The 21554-nt window shown below is 50.6% G+C and overlaps 1 protein-coding gene across 1 annotated transcript in view; it reads right to left on the reverse strand.

Annotated features, from left to right (window-relative positions):
* Nucleotides 1–21554, reverse strand: part of LOC143986903 (uncharacterized) — a 1023878-nt gene that overhangs the window by 145695 nt on the left and 856629 nt on the right. The window contains exon 16 of the mRNA XM_077485310.1: nucleotides 1866–2045. Within this exon, the coding sequence (XP_077341436.1) occupies nucleotides 1866–2045 (180 nt within the window). The remainder of the gene's footprint in view (nucleotides 1–1865; nucleotides 2046–21554) is intronic.

A 21554-nucleotide genomic window follows, 5' to 3' on the forward strand; every position in this document is an offset into this window, starting at 1 on the left:
TAACAAAATACTGGCAGGAAGTCTTCTTGGTCCTTTCACTAATTATATATACACCTTAATGCCCATCCCCTTTTATAGGGCACATGGTGTATAGCAGGGGTGCCCAACCTTTTGAAGAGCAAGGGCCACTTAAGCGACTTGGTAACCTTTCACGGGCCACAATGAGCAGAGCAGTCGGATGACAGGTCCATGCAGAGTGGACACGGACACAGCCCACTCTACTCTATGGGTCCTCCGATCTGATCCGCCCTAACGGAAGGGGATTGATCCCCTTCTGTTTTTTTTTTTGCAAATCAGATTGGAGGTAGGTGGGTGTAAAAGGACACAAATCTGTTTACATCTGCCGTTACATAGAGGTAAATGGAGGGTTCGATTGAGTTGGACCAATTGTGTGAAAGGGGCCTTTCATACTAATGCAATGCAGTGCACCTGTGTCTTTCTTGCGGGTTAGCTACACTTTGCCATATACTTCTATTATATATTGCAGGTGTGGTGCACTTTCTGAAAGCTCACCAAAAGTGCAGGTAATAACAGAAGTCTGTGCCTCAGTGCAGGTAACCTGAAGGTGCACTGCACCTGTGGATCAGTTTGAAAGCAGCCCAGTAACCACAGCACAGATATGCCCATATATACACTGCAATTTTTTCCATTCAGGTATCGCCCGCTGTTGCTGTCCCCGGCAGATTGCATTTGGTATCACTCCGCCTGTGGCAAGTGACGGCACCATACAGGAAGCATCAGCTTATACAGCTCTGCTCCACAGCTGCTTGCTTTGCTGGCTTCATTAACAACACAGATGCTCTGGGATGGTGGGTCTGCAACCCATGATCTGGGCTTGCCAATCTGCCATCCCACAGAAGGAGGTCGCGGGCCACATCAGAGGGCTCCGCGGGCCACTGGTTGGGCACCCCTGGTGTATAGGGACATACAATGTAAAATGTGGTTGCGTTTCTCCATCCAGGGAAAATACAAGTGGGTGCAATGCTCTGCAGGCTCTGTAGAAATAAATTAAAATAAATGCCCCATCAAATGAAGCCACCGCGCCCGTCAAATGAAGCCACCGCGCCCGTCAAATGAAGCCACCGCGCCCGTCAAATGAAGCCACCGTGCCCGTCAAATGAAGCCACTGCGACCCTCAAATTAAGCCACCGCGACCCTCAAATTAAGCCACCGCGACCCTCAAATTAAGCCACCACACCCGTCAAATGAAGCCACCGCTCCCATTAAATGAAGCCACCGCGCCCATCAAATGAAGCCACCGCGCCCATCAAATGAAGCCACCGCGCCCGTCAAATGAAGCCACCGCGCCCGTCAAATGAAGCCATTGTGCTGAATGGCACAGGTAAACTGCGGCTGCCGCTGCTGCTGTCTGTCCTTTTTTCTCTCCCTTTCTCTTCACTGCTGGACCCGGCGCTTAGACACTCGGGGCTATTGTCCCCGCATTCGGGGCTCCCGACTCAATAGCCCCCCCTTAATGACGTCTATGTGTTCTACACTGACTATATATAGGGGTTAATCTAGGTTCCCACATTATATATGTGTGTATCACCATCTGCTGGAGATAAAAGACGTCACAGTGACTACGGAGTGGGGATGAGCTCCGGCGTGTTCGCACAGCCCACGTGCAGAGCCCGCCAAAAAGTCGGCGCTGCGGAGCGCTAATCACAGACAGCGAGACGTTTCCTGATCTCTGCAGCTACATATCGGCACAATGTCTAACTGCCTGTGATTAGCGCAGCACCGACTTCCTGGTGGGCTCTGCACGTGGGCTGTGCGAACACTCCAGAGCTCATCCTTGCTATGGAGGAAGAGGACAGACATGACGGGGGGTTACTGGGTGTAATTAGAAAATAAGATCTTATTACCTCCTCTGCTGCGTCTTCCAACAATGTCTTCTCTCTACTTCCTCCTGACTCACCTCTCACCCGGAACTTCCTGTGCGTACCTGACATCACTTCCTGTCTGTATTCCATAGAGACTTCCTGTCTGGGTAGAAGTAAGATCACCATCTTGTGGCATTCAGAGGAACTGCAGCACCAGGAAACCTCATGTCAGGGCTAAGTTAAAAACAAAAAGGTATAAAACAGAAGAGTAAGGGGGGGGGGGAGCGGAATGTTGGGACTTTGTGTGAAGCACACCCCCAGAACCAACTGAATCAGCTAGTGTATATTATTTAATGGTGCACATAGATGCATGTGGGACAATAAATTACATATAATAAATAACAAAATAAATACATATACACACACACACACATAAGTGTTCCTACATAGTACATGATATATATTAAAAATGTATTAAATGTAACCCAAACTTGCATATAGACATGACTGATCGCACACATGATGTAAAATTGATTCAAAATTCTTCAAGGTAGTCTCATAGTAGACACATAGTAGCTGTGACAATGCATTGATAGAAAGTTCTACACATGTAACTAAAACAACAATAATCCTATTATTTTATTTACTATACTATTTGGCATTTATATTTCATTACAGACATACCTATATCACATTTGCTCCTGATGAGTGGAAGTTATCCAGCTATTATGTGTCTACTATGAGACTACAATAAACAGGAATTTTGAATTGATTCTTTTATAATATCATGTGTGCAATCAATCATGTCTATATGCAAGTTTGGGCTACATTTATTACATTTTTAATATATACCATGTACTATGTAGGAACACTTACAGTATCTCACAAAAGTGAGTACACCCTTCCCATTTTTGTAAATCTTTTCTTCTATCTTTTCATGTGACAACACTCAAGAAATGACACTTGTGTACAACGTAAAGTAGTGAGTGTACAGCTTGTATACCAGTGTAAATTTCCTGTCCCCTCAAAATAGCTCAACATTAGGGATGAGCTCGGTGTTCGACTCGAAACACCGCCTGTTCGCCCGTTCGGCGAAGCCAGAACTCCGTGAGCCATCGCAGTGCATTGCTGGCTCATGATTGGCCAAGCATGCACTGTGACCCCACATGCTTGATCAATCACAGCGCCGGCAGTAAGGAGAGCCATAATTATAGCTCAGGGGGTTTAGTACACGCCCAACACTATATAAGGCCGCCAGCGCGGTCAGGGAAAGAGAAGGATAGGCAGGGACAGTGTGTTGTTTTCTTGTGAAGCTAGCGCTGTTAAAGTGGGTGTTGTGTGCCTCCAGCACAGTATGCACCTGAAGCTACCCTTTATTGCTGGTGTTCTGTAATACAGGCATCTGCAGCAGTTAAAGTGGGCATTGTGTGCCTCCAGCACAGTATACACCTGAAGATACCCTTTATTACTGGTGTTCTGTAATACAGGCATCTGCAGCAGTTAAATAGGTGTTGTGTGCCTCCTGCACGGTATACACCTGAAGCTACCCCTTATTGCTGGAGTTCTGTTTCTGTAACACAGGCAGGCAGCTGCAGTAATTACAGTCAGTGTACTGTGTCATCTGCTCAGTGTGCACCTAAAGCTACCCAATTGCTGGTTTTTCCACCTCCCTGCAGGCCATTACCATGTCTGGAAGGCCAACAAGGAGAGGCAGACAGGCACGAGCCAAGAAAAGAGGGTAAGCAGGCTCTGTGTCTAGAGACAACAGGGCCATGGGACACGCTTGTCCTTATTTTCGGCAGCTGGACATGTTGAGCCGCATCATGCCAAAGACTTGGTAGAGTGGATGACCAAGCCCTCCTCATCCTCCTCATCCTCTCTCACCCAGGCTCAGGGTACTAGCAAAGCAGCTGCCAAACGTGTCCTCTTCCCTCCTCTCAATGTCATCATCAGTGACTCCTTCCCTAGACCCACCATGTCCTCCTGAGGAGTCCCCCAAACTGTTTAAGCACAGTGTTGGGTACATGCTCCAGGAGGATGCCCAGAGTTTTGAAGGCTCTGATGATGATACCCAGCTAGAGGAAGGCGTGAGTGCAGAGAGAGGGGATGCTCTAGAAGGACTGCAATCTGGTAGTCATGTTCCACCAGCTGCAGCATACTACCAGGTTTGCTCCAGTGATGAAGAGGGAGGGGATGATGAGGTCACTGACTCCACATAGGTGCCTGATAGGCGAGAGGAGGAGGAGGAGACACATCTCCAACGAGGCAGGATGCCCTCCAGGGCAAGCTTAGGGGCAGCACACTGACTGAATCATACCGCAGAGCTCTACCTATGCAGGGCGCTGCCTCTGCGCGTTATTCCAAAGGTTTTTTGGTGTGGGGTTTTTTGAGACGAGAGATTCAGATCACACTGCTATTTGCAACATATATCTCAAGCGTATCGCGAATGGCCAAAACATCAGCCACTTGGGCACCACAAGCTTGACCAGACATATGTTGACCTGCCATGCAGCTCGTTGGCAAGCATACCTTAAAGACCCACACCAAAGAACAAAGCGGACCTCTCCTTGCTCCTCATCAGCTGGGATTGCCAACCCCACTAGACCTTCAGTTCTCTCTGAAACCTGCTCTGAGAGGAATAAAGGTGTAGAATTAGGTGTGTCACAGCCAAGTAGTTTTGACCAATCTGCTAGCAGTACACCAATGTCCGATTGTAACAGGAAAATGTCCCTGCCCCAGCTGCTGGACCGTTGAAAGAAGTTCAGTCCTAGCCATTCACATGCCCAGCGGTTGAATGCTAGCTTGGCTAAATTGCTAGCTGCTGCCTTTTCAGTTGGTAGACTCGACCCCCTTCCGTGAGTTTGTGCAATGTGTGGTTCCTCAGTGGCAGGTCCCCAAACGCCACTTTTTCTCACGGAAGGCGATTCCGGCTCTCTTCTGGCATGTGGAAGGCAATGTGCATGCCTCGCTGGACAGGGCAGTCAGCGGCAAGGTGCATATTACCGCTGACTCATGGTCCAGCAGGCATGGACAGGGACATTACCTATCTTTCACGGCCCATTGGGTCACTCTTCTGGCAGCTGGGAAGGATGCAGGACAAGGTGCAGTAGTGTTGGAGGTTGTTCTGCCACCACGCCTAAAAAATGCTACTACTGGTTGTGACACACCTCTCTCCTCCACCCCCTCCCCTTCTTCTTCCTCCATGGCCTCTTCCAGTGCTTTGTCCTCGGAACCAGCAGTGCTCCGTAGGCGTTCAAGGGGCTACGCAAATATGCAGGCAAAAAGATGCCATGCCGTGCTTTGCGCTGGTTTGTTTGGGGGACAGGAACCACACTGGGGCAGATATTTTGTCAGCTCTGCAGGGACAGGCCGAGAGGTGGTTGACGCCACGTCAGCTTAAGCCAGGAATGGTTATTTGCGACAATGGACCAACCTGCTCTCCGCCCTCCGACAGAGACAACTGACCCATGTGCCCTGTGTGGCTCACATCCTTAACCTGGTGGTGCAGCAGTTCTTGGGCAGGGCCCCGGGCTTACAGGATGTCCTGAGGCAGGCCAGGAAAGTCCGTGTGCATTTCTGCTGATCATTTAATGCCAGTGCTTGGCTGGCTGAGCTCCAAAAGGAGTTGAACCTGCCCAAGAACCGCCTTATATGTGACATGCCCACCAGGTGGAACTCAACATTGGCCATGCTGCAATGGCTGCACATGCATCAGAGGGCCATCAATGAGTACCTTTGCGACTACGGCACCAGGACAGGGTCAGGGGAGCTTGTTTTTTTTTCACCACGCCAGTGGAGCATGATCAGGGATGCATGCACTGTCCTGTCACCATTTGTGCAGGCCACGAGGATGGTGAGCAGTGACAGTGCATGCATCAGTGACACTGTACCTCTTGTCCACCTGTTGGAGCATACGCTGCATGGAATAATGGAAAGGGCACTTGAGGCAGAACAGAGGCTGGAAGAGGAGGACTTCCTTGCCTCTCAAGGCCCCCTTTATCCAGACAGTGTTCCTGCTGTCCCACCCATCACACAGGAAGAGGAGGAGGAGGAGGCTTGTATCAGCATGGAGGTGGAGCTTGGTACTGCATCAGCAGCAGCAGTCTTTTAGGGATGATTTACAGTCCCAAGAAACCCATGGACTTGTATGTGGCTGGGAGGAGGTGGCTGCGGATCATGTTGTCCTTAGTGACCCAGAGGACTCCGGACCGAATGCCTCAGCTAACCTACGCTGCATGGCCTCCCTGATCCTGCAAAGCCTGCAGAAGGATCCTCCTATTCTTTGGATCAAGGAGAGGGACCATTACTAGCTGGCCACTCTCCTTGATCCACGGTACAAGGGTAAGGTTGCGGACCTTATCTTGCCGTCGCAGAGGGAGCAGAGGATGAGACATCTCTGGGAGGCCTTGTAGAAAGGTCTGTGCAACGCGTTCCCAGAGACTGGGGGGTTACAAACTCCTGGTCCTGGACAACGTGTTGCTGAGGCTTCGGTCAGAAGAAGCGGTGGAGAAGGTGGTCGTTAGGGATGAGCCGAACACCCCCCGGTTCGGTTCGTACCAGAACTTTCGAACGGACCCCACGTTCGTTACGAACGTTAGAACCCCATTTAAGTCTATGGGACTCGAACGTTCGAAATGGAAAGTGCTAATTTTAACGGCTAATATGCAAGATACTGTCCTAAAAGGGGTTTGGGGACATGGCTCCTGCCCCAGGGGACATGTATCAATGCCTAAATTGTTTTTAAAAATGGCCGTTTTGGCGGGAGCACTGAGTTTACTGACAATTAAAGTAAAATAAAAAAGTGAAATATTCCTTTAAATATGGTGCCTGGGGGGTGTCTGCAGTATGCCTGTGAAGTGCCATGTGTTTCCCGTGTTTAGAACAGTCCCTGCACAAAATGACATTAAATGGAAATAACACCATTTAAAACTGCTTGCGGTTTTAATGTTATATCTGGTTCCTGCAATATGGTTGAAAATCATTGAGAAAAATGGCATGGGTAGCCCTCCCTGCCCATTACCAGCCTATTTGGGTCTTGTACACATATTAAGGGGAACCCTGTACCCATGTTAAAAAAAGGAAATGCGTGTGGCCCCCAGGCCCTATATACTCAGAACAGCAGTATACAGGCGGTGCAAACAAGACAGGGACTGTGTAGGTTTGTTGTGTTAAGTTGAATCTGTTTGTAATTTTCAACTGGTACATTTTTAAAGTGTAGCTCCAGTCAAAAAAACTATTTTTAAGCTTTTTGGAAAACATAGGGAAGGGTTATCACCCCTGTATAATTTGTTTTGTCGTCCATCTTTTTTCATCTCACTTGCTGCTGTCTCCTTGCGTTTGCAAGTAGGAGATGTTTGTAAGTTGGATGTTTGAAAGTAGGGGCCTGCCCTATATGCTCTGCAGAAATGGCGGAACAAGGTGTTGGTTTTGCCACAACATTGTAAGCCCTGAAAGTGACTGTTGGTGGGCGCTGGAGCGCCCTGCTGTGAACGATTATATCAAGAATTGTAATTACATGCCATTGTTGAACAGTGGTAGAAAAATTTACCTTTGGTGGTTGTGGTGCTGGTGCCACAACACTATAAGTCCTCACCATTACTCTGGGTGGGCACAGGAAGGGGCCCTCCTGTGAAATATTATATCAAGAATTGTAATTACATGTCCCTGTTAAACAGGGGCAGAAAAATTTGGCCTTAGGCACTGCTGCTGGTGCCACCACACTGCAACCTCTTCCATATACTCTAGTTTTTTTGCTGGAATTAGCCCTGCTGCAAAGCATTGCATCAAAAATTGTAATTAAACGCCCCTGTTAAACAGGGGCAGAAAAATTGGGCCTTAGGCACTGGTGCTGGTGCCACCACACTGCAACCTCTGCCATATACTCTAGTTTTATTGCAGGAATTAGCCCTGCTGCAAAGCATTGCATCAAAAATTGTAATTAAACGCCCCTGTTAAACAGGGGCAAAAAAAATTTGGGCCTTAGGCACTGGTGCTGGTGCCACCACACTGCAACCTCTGCCATATACTCTAGTTTTATTGCAGGAATTAGCCCTGCTGCAAAGCATTGCATCAAAAATTGTAATTAAACGCCCCTGTTAAACAGGGGCAGAAAAATTGGGCCTTAGGCACTGCTGCTGGTGCCACCACACTGCAACCTCTGCCATATACTCTAGTTTTATTGCAGGAATTAGCCCTGCTGCAAAGCATTGCATCAAAAATTGTAATTAAACGCCCCTGTTAAACAGGGGCAGAAAAATTGGGCCTTAGGCACTGGTGCTGGTGCCACCACACTGCAACCTCTGCCATATACTCTAGTTTTATTGCAGGAATTAGCCCTGCTGCAAAGCCTTGCATCAAAAATTGTAATTAAACGCCCCTGTTAAACAGGGGCAGAAAAATTGGGCCTTAGGCACTGGTGCTGGTGCCACCACACTGCAACCTCTGCCATATACTCTAGTTTTATTGCAGGAATTAGCCCTGCTGCAAAGCATTGCATCAAAAATTGTAATTAAACGCCCCTGTTAAACAGGGGCAGAAAAATTGGGCTGCTGGCATCACCCAGAACCAAAAATGTTCTTCCAACATATCAGCGGAGGAGGAAGAGGATAGACAATCAACATAACAGGACAGTCACTCAGCATCAGCATAGGCAGTCTTGAAGGGATGTGGTATTTCCAAAAAAATTATTCGGTTACATCAGCTTCAGGTGCTTGGTAGCTGTGGGTGATCCAAGACTGATTCATCTTGATGAAGGTCAGTCGATCAACTGATTCGGTGGACAGGCGCACCCTGTGATCGGTAACAAAGCCACCAGCAGCACTGAAGGTGCGTTCCGAAAGAACGCTGGATGCAGGACAGGCCAGTAGCTCAATTGCATACTGTGCAAGCTCTGGCCAGTGATCCATCCTCAAGACCCAGTAAGCCAGAGGATTTTCGGTGGGAAAGGTGTCCAAGTCTGACCTTGCCCCTAGGTATTCCTGCACCATGTAAATCAGACGCTGGCAATGGGTGCTGGAACCAATCATACCTTGGGGCTACGGACTAAAAAATTGTCTGAAAGCATCAGTCAGACGGCCACCTTCTCCACCGCTCCTTCTGACCGATGCCTCAGTAACACGTTGTCCAGGACCAGGAGTTTGTAACCTCCCAGTCTCTGGGAACGCGTTGCACAGACCTTTCTGCAAGGCCTCCCGGAGATGTCTCATCCTCTGCTCCCTCTGCGATGGCAAGATAAGGTCGGCAACCTTACCCTTGTACCGTGGATCAAGGAGAGTGGCCAGCCAGTAATGGTCCCTCTCCTTGATCCGAAGAATACGAGGATCCTTCCGCAGGCTTTGCAGGATCAGGGAGGCCATGCAGCGTAGGTTAGCTGAGGCATTCGGTCCGGAGTCCTCTGGGTCACTAAGGACAACATGATCTGCAGCTACCTCCTCCCAGCCACGTACAAGTCCACGTATTTCTTGGGACTGTAAATCATCCCTACAAGACTGCTGCTGCTGATGCTGATGCTGATGCTGATGCTGAGTGCCAGCCTCCACCTCCATGCTGACACAATCATCCTCCTCCTCCTCTTCCTCCTCCTCATCCTCTTCCTGTGTGATGGGTGGCACAGCAGGAACACTGTCTGGATAAAGGGGGCCTTGAGAGGCAAGGAAGTCCTCCTCTTCCTGCCTCTGTTCTGCCTCAAGTGCCCTGTCCATTATTCCACGCAGCGTATGCTCCAAGAGGTGGACAAGAGGTACAGTGTCACTGATGCATGCACTGTCACTGCTCACCATCCTTGTGGCCTCCTCAAACGGTGACAGGACAGTGCATGCATCCCTGATCATGCCCCACTGGTGTGGTGAGAAAAAACCAAGCTCCCCTGACCCTGTCCTGGTGCCGTAGTCGCACAGGTACTCATTGATGGCCCTCTGCTGCGTGTGCAGCCGCTGCAGCATGGCCAATGTTGAGTTCCATCTGGTGGGCATGTCACATATAAGGCGGTTCTTGGGCAGGTTCAACTCCTTTTGGAGCTCAGCCAGCCGAGCACAGGCATTAAATGATCGGTGGAAATGCACACAGACTTTCCTGGCCTGCTTCAGGACATCCTGTAAGCCGGGGTACCTGCCCAAGAACCGCTGCACCACCAGGTTAAGGACGTGAGCTACACAGGGCACATGGGTCAGTTGTCCCTGTCGGAGGGCGGAGAGGAGGTTGGTGCCATTGTCGCAAACCACCATTCCTGGCTTAAGCTGGCGTGACGTCAACCACCTCTCGGCCTGCCCCTGCAGAGCTGACAAAACATCCGCCCCAGTGTGGCTCCTGTCCCCCAAACAAACCAGCGCAAGCACGGCATGGCATTGTTTTGCCTGCGTACTTGCGTAGCCCCTGCAACGCCTACGGAGCACCGCTGGTTCTGAGGACAGAGCACTGGAAGAGCCAATGGAGGAAGAAGAAGAGGAGGGGGTGGAGGAGAGAGGTGTGTCACAACCAATAGTAGCATTTTGGAGGCGTGGTGGCGGAACAACCTCCAACACTACTGCACCTTGTCCTGCATCCTTCCCAGCAGCCAGAAGAGTGACCCAATGGGCCGTGAAAGACAGGTAACGTCCCTGTCCATGCCTGCTGGACCATGAGTCAGCGGTAATATGCACCTTACCGCTGACCGCCCTGTCCAGCGAGGCAAGGACATTGCCTTCCACATGCCGGTAGAGAGCCGGAATCACCTTCCGTGAGAAAAAGTGGCGTTTGGGGACCTGCCACTGAGGAACCGCACATTGCACAAACTCACGGAAGGGGGCCGAGTCTACCAACTGAAAAGGCAGCAGTTGAAGTGCTAGCAATTTAGCCAAGCTAGCATTCAACCGCTGGGCATGTGGATGGCTGGGAGTAAACTTCTTCTGCCGGTCCAGCAGCTGGGTCAGGGACATTTGCCTGCTATAATCGGACGTGGGTGTACCACTAGCAGAGTTCCCGGAAGCACTTGGCTGTGACACACCTAATTCTACACCTTCATTCCTCTCAGAGCAGGTTTCAGAGAGGACTGAAGGTCTAGTAGGGTTGGAGATGCCAGCTGATGAGGAGCAAGGAGAGGTCCGCTTTGTTCTTTGGTGTGGGTCTTTGAGGTACGCTTGCCAACGAGCTGCATGGCAGGTCAACATATGTCTGGTCAAGCATGTGGTGCCCAAGCGGCTGATGTTTTGGCCACGTGAGATACGCTTGAGACATATGTTGCAAATAGCAGCGGTGCGATCTGATGCACTCGTCTCAAAAAAGGCCCACACCAAAGAACTTTTAGAATAACGCGCAGAGGCAGCGCTCTGCACAGGCGGAGCTCTGCGGTGTGATTCAGTTGGTGTGCTGCCCCTAAGCTGGCCCCTGGAGGGCATCCTGCCTCATTGGATATGTGCCTCCTCCTCCTCCTCCTCCTCCTCCTCCCTCCTTCCAGGCACCCACGTGGAGTCAGTGCCCTCATCATCCCCTCCCTCTTCATCGCTGTAGCAAACCTGGCAGTATGCTGCAGCTTGTGGAACATGACTGCCAGATTGCTGTCCTTCTTGAGCATCCCCTCTCTCTGCGCTCACGCTACTGCCTTCCTCTAGCTGAGTGTCATCATCAGAGCCCACCAAACACTGGGCATCCTCCTGGAGCATGTACCCAACACTGTGCTCAAAGAGTTCAGGAGACTCCTCAGGAGGACGTGGTGGGTCTAGGGAAGGAGTCACTGATGATGACATTGAGAGGAGGGAAGACGGTGCATTGGCAGCTGCTTTGCTACTACCCTGAGACTGGGTGAGAGAGGATGAGGAGGATGAAGAGGGCTTGGTCATCCACTCTACCAAGTTGTTGGCATGTTGCGGTTCAACATGTCCAGCTGCTGAAAAGAAGGACAAGCATGTCCCATGGCCACGTGCTGATGACAATGCACCGCATCCACGACCAGCACTGTTGTCTCTAGACACAGAGCCTGCTTGCCCTCTTTTATCGGCTCGCACCTGTCTGCCTCTCCTTGCTGGCCTTCCAGACATGGTAATGGCCTGAAGGGAGTTGGGTAAAACAGCAGTTGGGTAGTTTATATTGTGCTGGAGGCACACAACACCCACTAACTCCTGCAGATGCCTTTTTTATAGAACACCAGAGATAAAGGGGTATATACAGATGTATACTGTGCTGTGCTGGAGGCACACACAACTTCCAATAACTCCTGCAGATGGCAATTGGGCTCAAATAGAGAACAGCTATGTAGGTGGATTATAGCGGTATGTACTGGGTACAGAGCACGCAGACAGCACGCACTATCTCCTAACACTACTGACTGCAAGCTCTATTATTAAAGATAGATCACTAGCTATATAGGTGAGGTGAATATCGCGGTGTATACTGCGGTCAGGGCACGCAGACAATAACCAGAAAACAGCAGAGATAAAGGGGTATATACAGATGTATACTGTGCTGTGCTGGAGGCACACACAACTTCCAATAACTCCTGCAGATGGCAATTGGGCTCAAATAGAGAACAGCTATGTAGGTGGATTATAGCGGTATGTACTGGGTACAGAGCACGCAGACAGCACGCACTATCTCCTAACACTACTGACTGCAAGCTCTATTATTAAAGATAGATCACTAGCTATATAGGTGAGGTGAATATCGCGGTGTATACTGCAGTCAGGGCACGCAGACAACAACCAGAAAACAGCAGAGATAAAGGGGTATATACAGATGTATACTGTGCTGTGCTGGAGGCACACACAACTTCCAATAACTCCTGCAGATTAGTGATGGACGAACTTCCGACGGGACGTTTCGCGAACGCGAAACGCGAACGGGCACAAACGTTCGCGAAAACGACCGTTCGCCGCGGGCTCCATTGACTTCAATGGGAGGCGAATTTCGCAAACCTTTAGGTCGAATTTGCGGCCACGGGGTAATTATTAGGGGGTAGCACGTAGTCCCACCACCTGGACAATAGCATAATACATGTATGAGGTGAATTTGGGATCGATAACTACAAGCATTTTTTTTTTATTTGGGAAATTGTTCTGACAATTCAGGACTATGGAGCTAATGAAGGCAATGGAGGAGAGGGAAGGTCAGGGACCAGGGTAGGCAAACAAGAGGGTGCAGGAGATACAGAGCACTGACAGCAGCACCGTAATACAGAGCACTGACATCAGCACCGTGACATACAGCGCTGACAGCAGCTCCGTGACATACAGCGCTGACAGCAGCTCCGTGACATACAGCGCTGACAGCAGCTCCGTGACATACAGCGCTGACAGCAGCTCCGTGACATACAGCGCTGACAGCAGCTCCGTGACATACAGCGCTGACAGCAGCACCGTGACATACAGCGCTGACAGCAGCTCCGTGACATACAGCGCTGACAGCAGCTCCGTGACATACAGCGCTGACAGCAGCTCCGTGACATACAGCACTGACAGCAGCTCCGTGACATACAGCGCTGACAGCAGCTCCGTGACATACAGCGCTGACAGCAGCACCGTGACATACAGCGCTGACAGCAGCTCCGTGACATACAGCGCTGACAGCAGCTCCGTGACATACAGCGCTGACAGCAGCTCCGTGACATACAGCACTGACAGCAGCTCCGTGACATACAGCGCTGACAGCAGCTCCGTGACATACAGCGCTGACAGCAGCACCGTGACATACAGCGCTGACAGCAGCTCCGTGACATACAGCGCTGACAGCAGCTCCGTGACATACAGCGCTGACAGCAGCTCCGTGACATACAGCGCTGACAGCAGCTCCGTGACATACAGCGCTGACAGCAGCTCCGTGACATACAGCGCTGACAGCAGCTCCGTGACATACAGCGCTGACAGCAGCTCCGTGACATACAGCGCTGACAGCAGCACCGTAAGCAGCCCCAGGAGGAAGTCAGCACAGCACAGGGATGGTGTGATCCCCTCATAATAAGAACCCCCAGGAGGAAGTCAGCACAGCACAGGGATGGTGGGAGCCCCTCATAATAAGAACACCCAGGAGGAAGTCAGCACAGCACAGGGATGGTGGGAACCCCTCATAATAAGCAGCCCCAGTAGAAATATGACACCGCTCAACCTCTTCAAAGAGGAGGGTAGGGGCATATAGTACGGTGTGCTTTTTTGGGTCAGGGAAGTGAGCCAAATGAATTAAGAAGGTCTGTGTGCTTGATTCCAAAAATTGTTTATAGACATATACATGGTCTACTGATCACATGTGTTGAATTCCTCCGAGATCCATGCCTCATTCATTTTTAGAAATGTGAGGTAGTTAACACTGTGGTGAGCTAGGCGAGTACGCTTATCGGTCACAATCCCCCCTGCTGCGCTGAACGTCCTTTCGGACAGGACACTGGATGAGGGGCAAGCCAACAGTTCGATTGCAAATTGGGCAAGCTCTGGCCAGAGGTCAAGCCTGCCCACCCAGTAGTCTAGGGGTTCATCACTCCTCAGAGCGTCCACATCGGCCGTTAACCCAATGTAGTCGGACACCTGACGGTCTAGGCGTTCCCTGATGCTGGATCCGGATGACACCTGTCGATGGGTCGGCTGAAAGAATGACCTCATATCCGAAGTCACCAACACATCTTCAAACCGGCCTCTTCTTGCAGGCGCTGTTGGATTGGTACCCGCAAATCCTTCTCTGGGAGTGGGAATTGCTCCTCTGCCAGCGCACGCAAAAGCAGAATGCAGCATTTCTCGAAGCAAGGCCTGGAAGTGCTGCATTCTGACAGCCCTCTGCGACGGCGGTAACATTTCCGCCATTTTGTGTTTGTACCGGGGGTCTAAGTACGTTGCCACCCAGTACTGGTCCTTGACCCTCATGCTTTTTATACGGGGGTCCCTATTAAAACACTGGAGCATGAAGGCCCCCATTTGCACTAAAGTGGAAGCGGTGTGGTGGCCTGGCTCCTGCTCATCATCCAGGATAATGTCGTCCTCTTCATTCTCCTCTCCCCATCCTCGCACAACAGGGATCCCAGAAAGGTTTAAAGCATGCTCTTCTTGCTCCTGCTCATCCGCCCCGGCACCATCCTCCTCTGACTCCTCATCAGACTCCTGTTGTTGACTTGTCTCAGATAGAGTAGCCCCCCCTGGGAATTCATCCAGCATTGCGACTTCCTCATCTTCCCGCTCCTGCTCCTCCACAGCCTGATCAATGACACGACGCAATGCACGCTCCAGAAAGAAGGCATAAGGTACCATGTCACTGATGGCGCCATGGCTGCGACTGACCAGTTTGGTGATCTCCTCAAATGGCCGCAGAAGTCTGCATGTGTCGCGCATGAGCAGCCACTGGCGCGGTGAAAAAAAACCCAGCTCCCCAGAACCGTTTCTTTCGCAGAGTTCATACAGGTAGACGTTAACTGCACGTTTCTGCTGGAGCAGCCTATCAAGCATATAGAAGGTTGAGTTCCATCGCGTCGGGCAATCGCAAATAAGACGTCTGACCGGCAGATGGTGTCGCCGCTGAATGTCAGCAAGGCGAGCCATGGCCGTGTAAGATCTTCTGAAATGGGCCGAGATTTTCCTTGCCTGCCGCAAGATGTCCTGGACCCCAGGGTATTTGACAAGGAATCGCTGCACGACCAAGTTTAAGACGTGTGCCATGCACGGCACGTGCGTGATTTTGCCCTGTTTCAATGCGCTAAGCAGATTGGCACCGTTGTCACACACCACTTTACCAACTGTCAAATTGAGCGGTGTTAGCCACTCATCTGCCTGTGAACGCAAAGCTGAAAGGAGTGCCGGGCCAGTGTGGCTCTTTGCTTCCAGGCACAACAGACGCAGCACGGCATGGCAACGTCTCACCTGGCATGTGGAATAGGTTCTGGGGAGCTTGGGCGGTGCAGTGGAAGAGACGCTAGCAGCGGAAAAGGAGGAGGCAGCTGAGGAGGAGAGGGAGGAGGATGGAGTAGGAGGAGGAGAAGAAGAGTCAGGCCTGCATGCAATCCGTGGCGGTAAAACCAAATCTACACGGGTGCCACGGGTTACATGCTTGACGGCCGTCAGAAGGTTCACCCAGTGGGCAGTAAAACTGATATACCTTCCCTGCCCGTGTTTGCTAGACCACGTGTCTGTGGTCAGATGTATCTTGGCACCGACACTGTGTGCCAGAGATACATTCACTTGCCGCTGAACATGGCCATATAGCTCTGGGATGCCCTTCTCTGAGAAATACTTCCTTCCTGGGACCTTCCATTGTGGTGTTCCAATGGCCACAAATTTGCGAAAGGCCTCCGAGTCCACCAGTTTATATGGCAGTAGTTGGCGGGCTATGAGTTCTGACAAGCCAGCCGCCAACCGTTGGGCAAGAGGGTTATCCGGCGTCATCATTTTTTTACGCTCAAACATTAGGCCCACGGAAGCCTGCCTTTTTGCAGAAAAATGTGAGCTTGGCGTGATGGAAGGTGGAGTGGAGGACAATTGTGAGGAGAGAGGAGAAGGAGAAGTAGAAGACGAGGCTGGACGGTGAGAGCCTGCAGTGTGGCTTTGTGTGTTCCGTTGCTCCCACTGGGCTCGGTGATGGCTGCTCATGTGCCTTCTTAAGGCGGTCGTCCCTAGGTGAGTATTGGGCTTACCGCGACTAACGCGTTGACTGCAAAGATTGCAGATGGCAACGCTATTGTCAGCAGCGGACACGTTAAAAAAAGCCCACACTGCGGAGCCATGTGCCGGTGTCCTGGGAGCGCCAGATGTGACCGTACATGGTCGATGACTCGCTCCTGATACATTTGCAGTCTGCTTTGTCCCTGCTGTGCAATGTAAGTCATTGCTGCTTCTCCTCCCTATCTGCTGGTCCATATCTCCCTCTGAACTCCCCTCCTCTTCCTCTCTTGTGGGCACCCACGTGACATCACTAGACACGTCATCATCAACGTCACCTTCCCCACCGCTATAAGTAGAGTAGGCAGCAACACCGGGGACCAACCTCCTCCTTGGGCTGATCTGGGTACTGGCGTCAGACTGCTGAGTAGCGCTTGTTGCTACCTCCTCTTCCTGATCCAATACCAAGAGTGGCTGCGCATCAGAAATGTCCTCTTGATATGGATCGGAAAATAATTCCAGTGACTCAAGCGGAAGGTATGTGGTGGTGGTGGTGGTGGTCGTGTTGTTGGTGGTAGTGTCTTTGGGGGTGCACATAGCAGAGAGTGAAGAAGAGGGTGCAGATCGAGAGGATGAGGAGGGTGCAGAAGAGTAAGGCTGAGCGAGCCACTCAACCAAGTCTGGTGCATCCTTTAAAGTAATTGAACGCACCTTCTGCAACTTCCCACTTTGGCTCAAGCCTGTTGCTCCTGCCCTACCCCTACCACCCCTGCGGAAGGGCCTGCCTCTTCCTCTGCATGTCATTTTTTAAATGACCCTGTGACAAAACTCTTAGTCCCTATACCGCTGAAGGACTGCTGCAGTATAGGTGAGCGGTCAGCAGTGGTGCACGTCAACCCTATCTATTGTGGACCTATAGCGGTCCTTACAGAACAGCAGACTGTACCGCACTCAAGCCTATGTACCGTAGCACCCTATACCAAGTTACCAGTCCTTATAAGAACTTTTGTGGACCAAGCAGGTTGTGTATTAGTGTTTAGCAGACTGTACGTCAGTCCCTATACCGCTGAAGGACTGCTGCAGTATAGGGCAGCGGTCAGCAGTGGTGCACGTCAACCCTATCTATTGTGGACCGATAGCGGTCCTTACAGAACAGCAGACTGTACCGCACTCAAGCCTATGTACCGTAGCACCCTATACCAAGTTACCAGTCCTTATAAGAACTTTTGTGGAACAAGCAGGTTGTGTGTTAGTGATTAGCAGACTGTACGTCAGTCCCTATACCGCTGAAGGACTGCTGCAGTATAGGTGAGCGGTCAGCAGTGGTGCACGTCAACCCTATCTATTGTGGACCTATAGCGGTCCTTACAGAACAGCAGACTGTACCGCACTCAAGCCTATGTACCGTAGCACCCTATACCAAGTTACCAGTCCTTATAAGAACTTTTGTGGAACAAGCAGGTTGTGTGTTAGTGATTAGCAGACTGTACGTCAGTCCCTATACCGCTGAAGGACTGCTGCAGTATAGGTGAGCGGTCAGCAGTGGTGCACGTCAACCCTATCTATTGTGGACCTATAGCGGTCCTTACAGAACAGCAGACTGTACCGCACTCAAGCCTATGTACCGTAGCACCCTATACCAAGTTACCAGTCCTTATAAGAACTTTTGTGGACCAAGCAGGTTGTGTATTAGTGTTTAGCAGACTGTACGTCAGTCCCTATACCGCTGAAGGACTGCTGCAGTATAGGGCAGCGGTCAGCAGTGGTGCACGTCAACCCTATCTATTGTGGACCTATAGCGGTCCTTACAGAACAGCAGACTGTACCGCACTCAAGCCTATGTACCGTAGCACCCTATACCAAGTTACCAGTCCTTATAAGAACTTTTGTGGACCAAGCAGGTTGTGTATTAGTGTTTAGCAGACTGTACGTCAGTCCCTATACCGCTGAAGGACTGCTGCAGTATAGGGCAGCGGTCAGCAGTGGTGCACGTCAACCCTATCTATTGTGGACCGATAGCGGTCCTTACAGAACAGCAGACTGTACCGCACTCAAGCCTATGTACCGTAGCACCCTATACCAAGTTACCAGTCCTTATAAGAACTTTTGTGGAACAAGCAGGTTGTGTGTTAGTGATTAGCAGACTGTACGTCAGTCCCTATACCAATGAAGGACTGCTGCAGTATAGGGCAGCGGTCAGCAGTAGTGCACGGCAACCCTATGTATTGTGGACCGATAGCGGTCCTTACAGAACAGCAGACTGTAACGCACTCAGGCCTATGTACCGTAGCACCCTATACCAAGTTACCAGTCCTTATAAGAACTTTTGTGGACCAAGCAGGTTGTGTGTTAGTGATTAGCAGACTGTACGTCAGTCCCTATACCAATGAAGGACTGCTGCAGTATAGGGCAGCGGTCAGCAGTAGTGCACGGCAACCCTATGTATTGTGGACCGATAGCGGTCCTTACAGAACAGCAGACTGTAACGCACTCAGGCCTATGTACCGTAGCACCCTATACCAAGTTACCAGTCCTTATAAGAACTTTTGTGGACCAAGCAGGTTGTGTGTTAGTGATTAGCAGACTGTACGTCAGTCCCTATACCAATGAAGGACTGCTGCAGTATAGGGCAGCGGTCAGCAGTAGTGCACGGCAACCCTATGTATTGTGGACCGATAGCGGTCCTTACAGAACAGCAGACTGTAACGCACTCAGGCCTATGTACCGTAGCACCCTATACCAAGTTACCAGTCCTTATAAGAACTTTTGTGGACCAAGCAGGTTGTGTGTTAGTGATTAGCAGACTGTACGTCAGTCCCTATACCAATGAAGGACTGCTGCAGTATAGGGCAGCGGTCAGCAGTAGTGCACGGCAACCCTATGTATTGTGGACCGATAGCGGTCCTTACAGAACAGCAGACTGTAACGCACTCAGGCCTATGTACCGTAGCACCCTATACCAAGTTACCAGTCCTTATAAGAACTTTTGTGGACCAAGCAGGTTGTGTGTTAGTGATTAGCAGACTGTACGTCAGTCCCTATACCAATGAAGGACTGCTGCAGTATAGGGCAGCGGTCAGCAGTAGTGCACGGCAACCCTATGTATTGTGGACCGATAGCGGTCCTTACAGAACAGCAGACTGTAACGCACTCAGGCCTATGTACCGTAGCACCCTATACCAAGTTACCAGTCCTTATAAGAACTTTTGTGGACCAAGCAGGTTGTGTGTTAGTGATTAGCAGACTGTACGTCAGTCCCTATACCAATGAAGGACTGCTGCAGTATAGGGCAGCGGTCAGCAGTAGTGCACGGCAACCCTATGTATTGTGGACCGATAGCGGTCCTTACAGAACAGCAGACTGTACTGCACTCAGGCCTATGTACCGTAGCACCCTATACCAAGTTACCAGTCCTTATAAAAACTTTTGTGGACCAAGCAGGTTGTGTGTTAGTGTTTAGCAGACTGTGCGTCAGTCCCTATACCGCTGAAGGACTGCTGCAGTATAGGGCAGCGGTCAGCAGTAGTGCACGGCAACCCTATGTATTGTGGACCGATAGCGGTCCTTACAGAACAGCAGACTGTAACGCACTCAGGCCTATGTACCGTAGCACCCTATACCAAGTTACCAGTCCTTATAAGAACTTTTGTGGACCAAGCAGGTTGTGTGTTAGTGATTAGCAGACTGTGCGTCAGTCCCTATACCGCTGAAGGACTGCTGCAGTATAGGGCAGCGGTCAGCAGTAGTGCACGTCAACCCTATGTATTGTGGACCGATAGCGGTCCTTACAGAACAGCAGACTGTACTGCACTCAGGCCTATGTACCGTAGCACCCTATACCAAGTTACCAGTCCTTATAAAAACTTTTGTGGACCAAGCAGGTTGTGTGTTAGTGATTAGCAGACTGTACGTCAGTCCCTATACCAATGAAGGACTGCTGCAGTATAGGGCAGCGGTCAGCAGTAGTGCACGGCAACCCTATGTATTGTGGACCGATAGCGGTCCTTACAGAACAGCAGACTGTACTGCACTCAGGCCTATGTACCGTAGCACCCTATACCAAGTTACCAGTCCTTATAAGAACTTTTGTGGACCAAGCAGGTTGTGTGTTAGTGATTAGCAGACTGTACGTCAGTCCCTATACCAATGAAGGACTGCTGCAGTATAGGGCAGCGGTCAGCAGTAGTGCACGTCAACCCTATGTATTGTGGACCGATAGCGGTCCTTACAGAACAGCAGACTGTACTGCACTCAGGCCTATGTACCGTAGCACCCTATACCAAGTTACCAGTCCTTATAAAAACTTTTGTGGACCAAGCAGGTTGTGTGTTAGTGATTAGCAGACTGTACGTCAGTCCCTATACCAATGAAGGACTGCTGCAGTATAGGGCAGCGGTCAGCAGTAGTGCACGGCAACCCTATGTATTGTGGACCGATAGCGGTCCTTACAGAACAGCAGACTGTAACGCACTCAGGCCTATGTACCGTAGCACCCTATACCAAGTTACCAGTCCTTATAAGAACTTTTGTGGACCAAGCAGGTTGTGTGTTAGTGATTAGCAGACTGTACGTCAGTCCCTATACCAATGAAGGACTGCTGCAGTATAGGGCAGCGGTCAGCAGTAGTGCACGGCAACCCTATGTATTGTGGACCGATAGCGGTCCTTACAGAACAGCAGACTGTACTGCACTCAGGCCTATGTACCGTAGCACCCTATACCAAGTTACCAGTCCTTATAAGAACTTTTGTGGACCAAGCAGGTTGTGTGTTAGTGTTTAGCAGACTGTGCGTCAGTCCCTATACCGCTGAAGGACTGCTGCAGTATAGGGCAGCGGTCAGCAGTAGTGCACGGCAACCCTATGTATTGTGGACCGATAGCGGTCCTTACAGAACAGCAGACTGTAACGCACTCAGGCCTATGTACCGTAGCACCCTATACCAAGTTACCAGTCCTTATAAGAACTTTTGTGGACCAAGCAGGTTGTGTGTTAGTGATTAGCAGACTGTACGTCAGTCCCTATACCAATGAAGGACTGCTGCAGTATAGGGCAGCGGTCAGCAGTAGTGCACGGCAACCCTATGTATTGTGGACCGATAGCGGTCCTTACAGAACAGCAGACTGTAACGCACTCAGGCCTATGTACCGTAGCACCCTATACCAAGTTACCAGTCCTTATAAGAACTTTTGTGGAC

This window comes from Lithobates pipiens, unplaced genomic scaffold (assembly GCF_037356315.1).
Source record: "Lithobates pipiens isolate NorthernLeopardFrog02 unplaced genomic scaffold, aLitPip1_a1.2 Scaffold_18, whole genome shotgun sequence".
Classification (NCBI taxonomy): domain Eukaryota; kingdom Metazoa; phylum Chordata; class Amphibia; order Anura; family Ranidae; genus Lithobates; species Lithobates pipiens.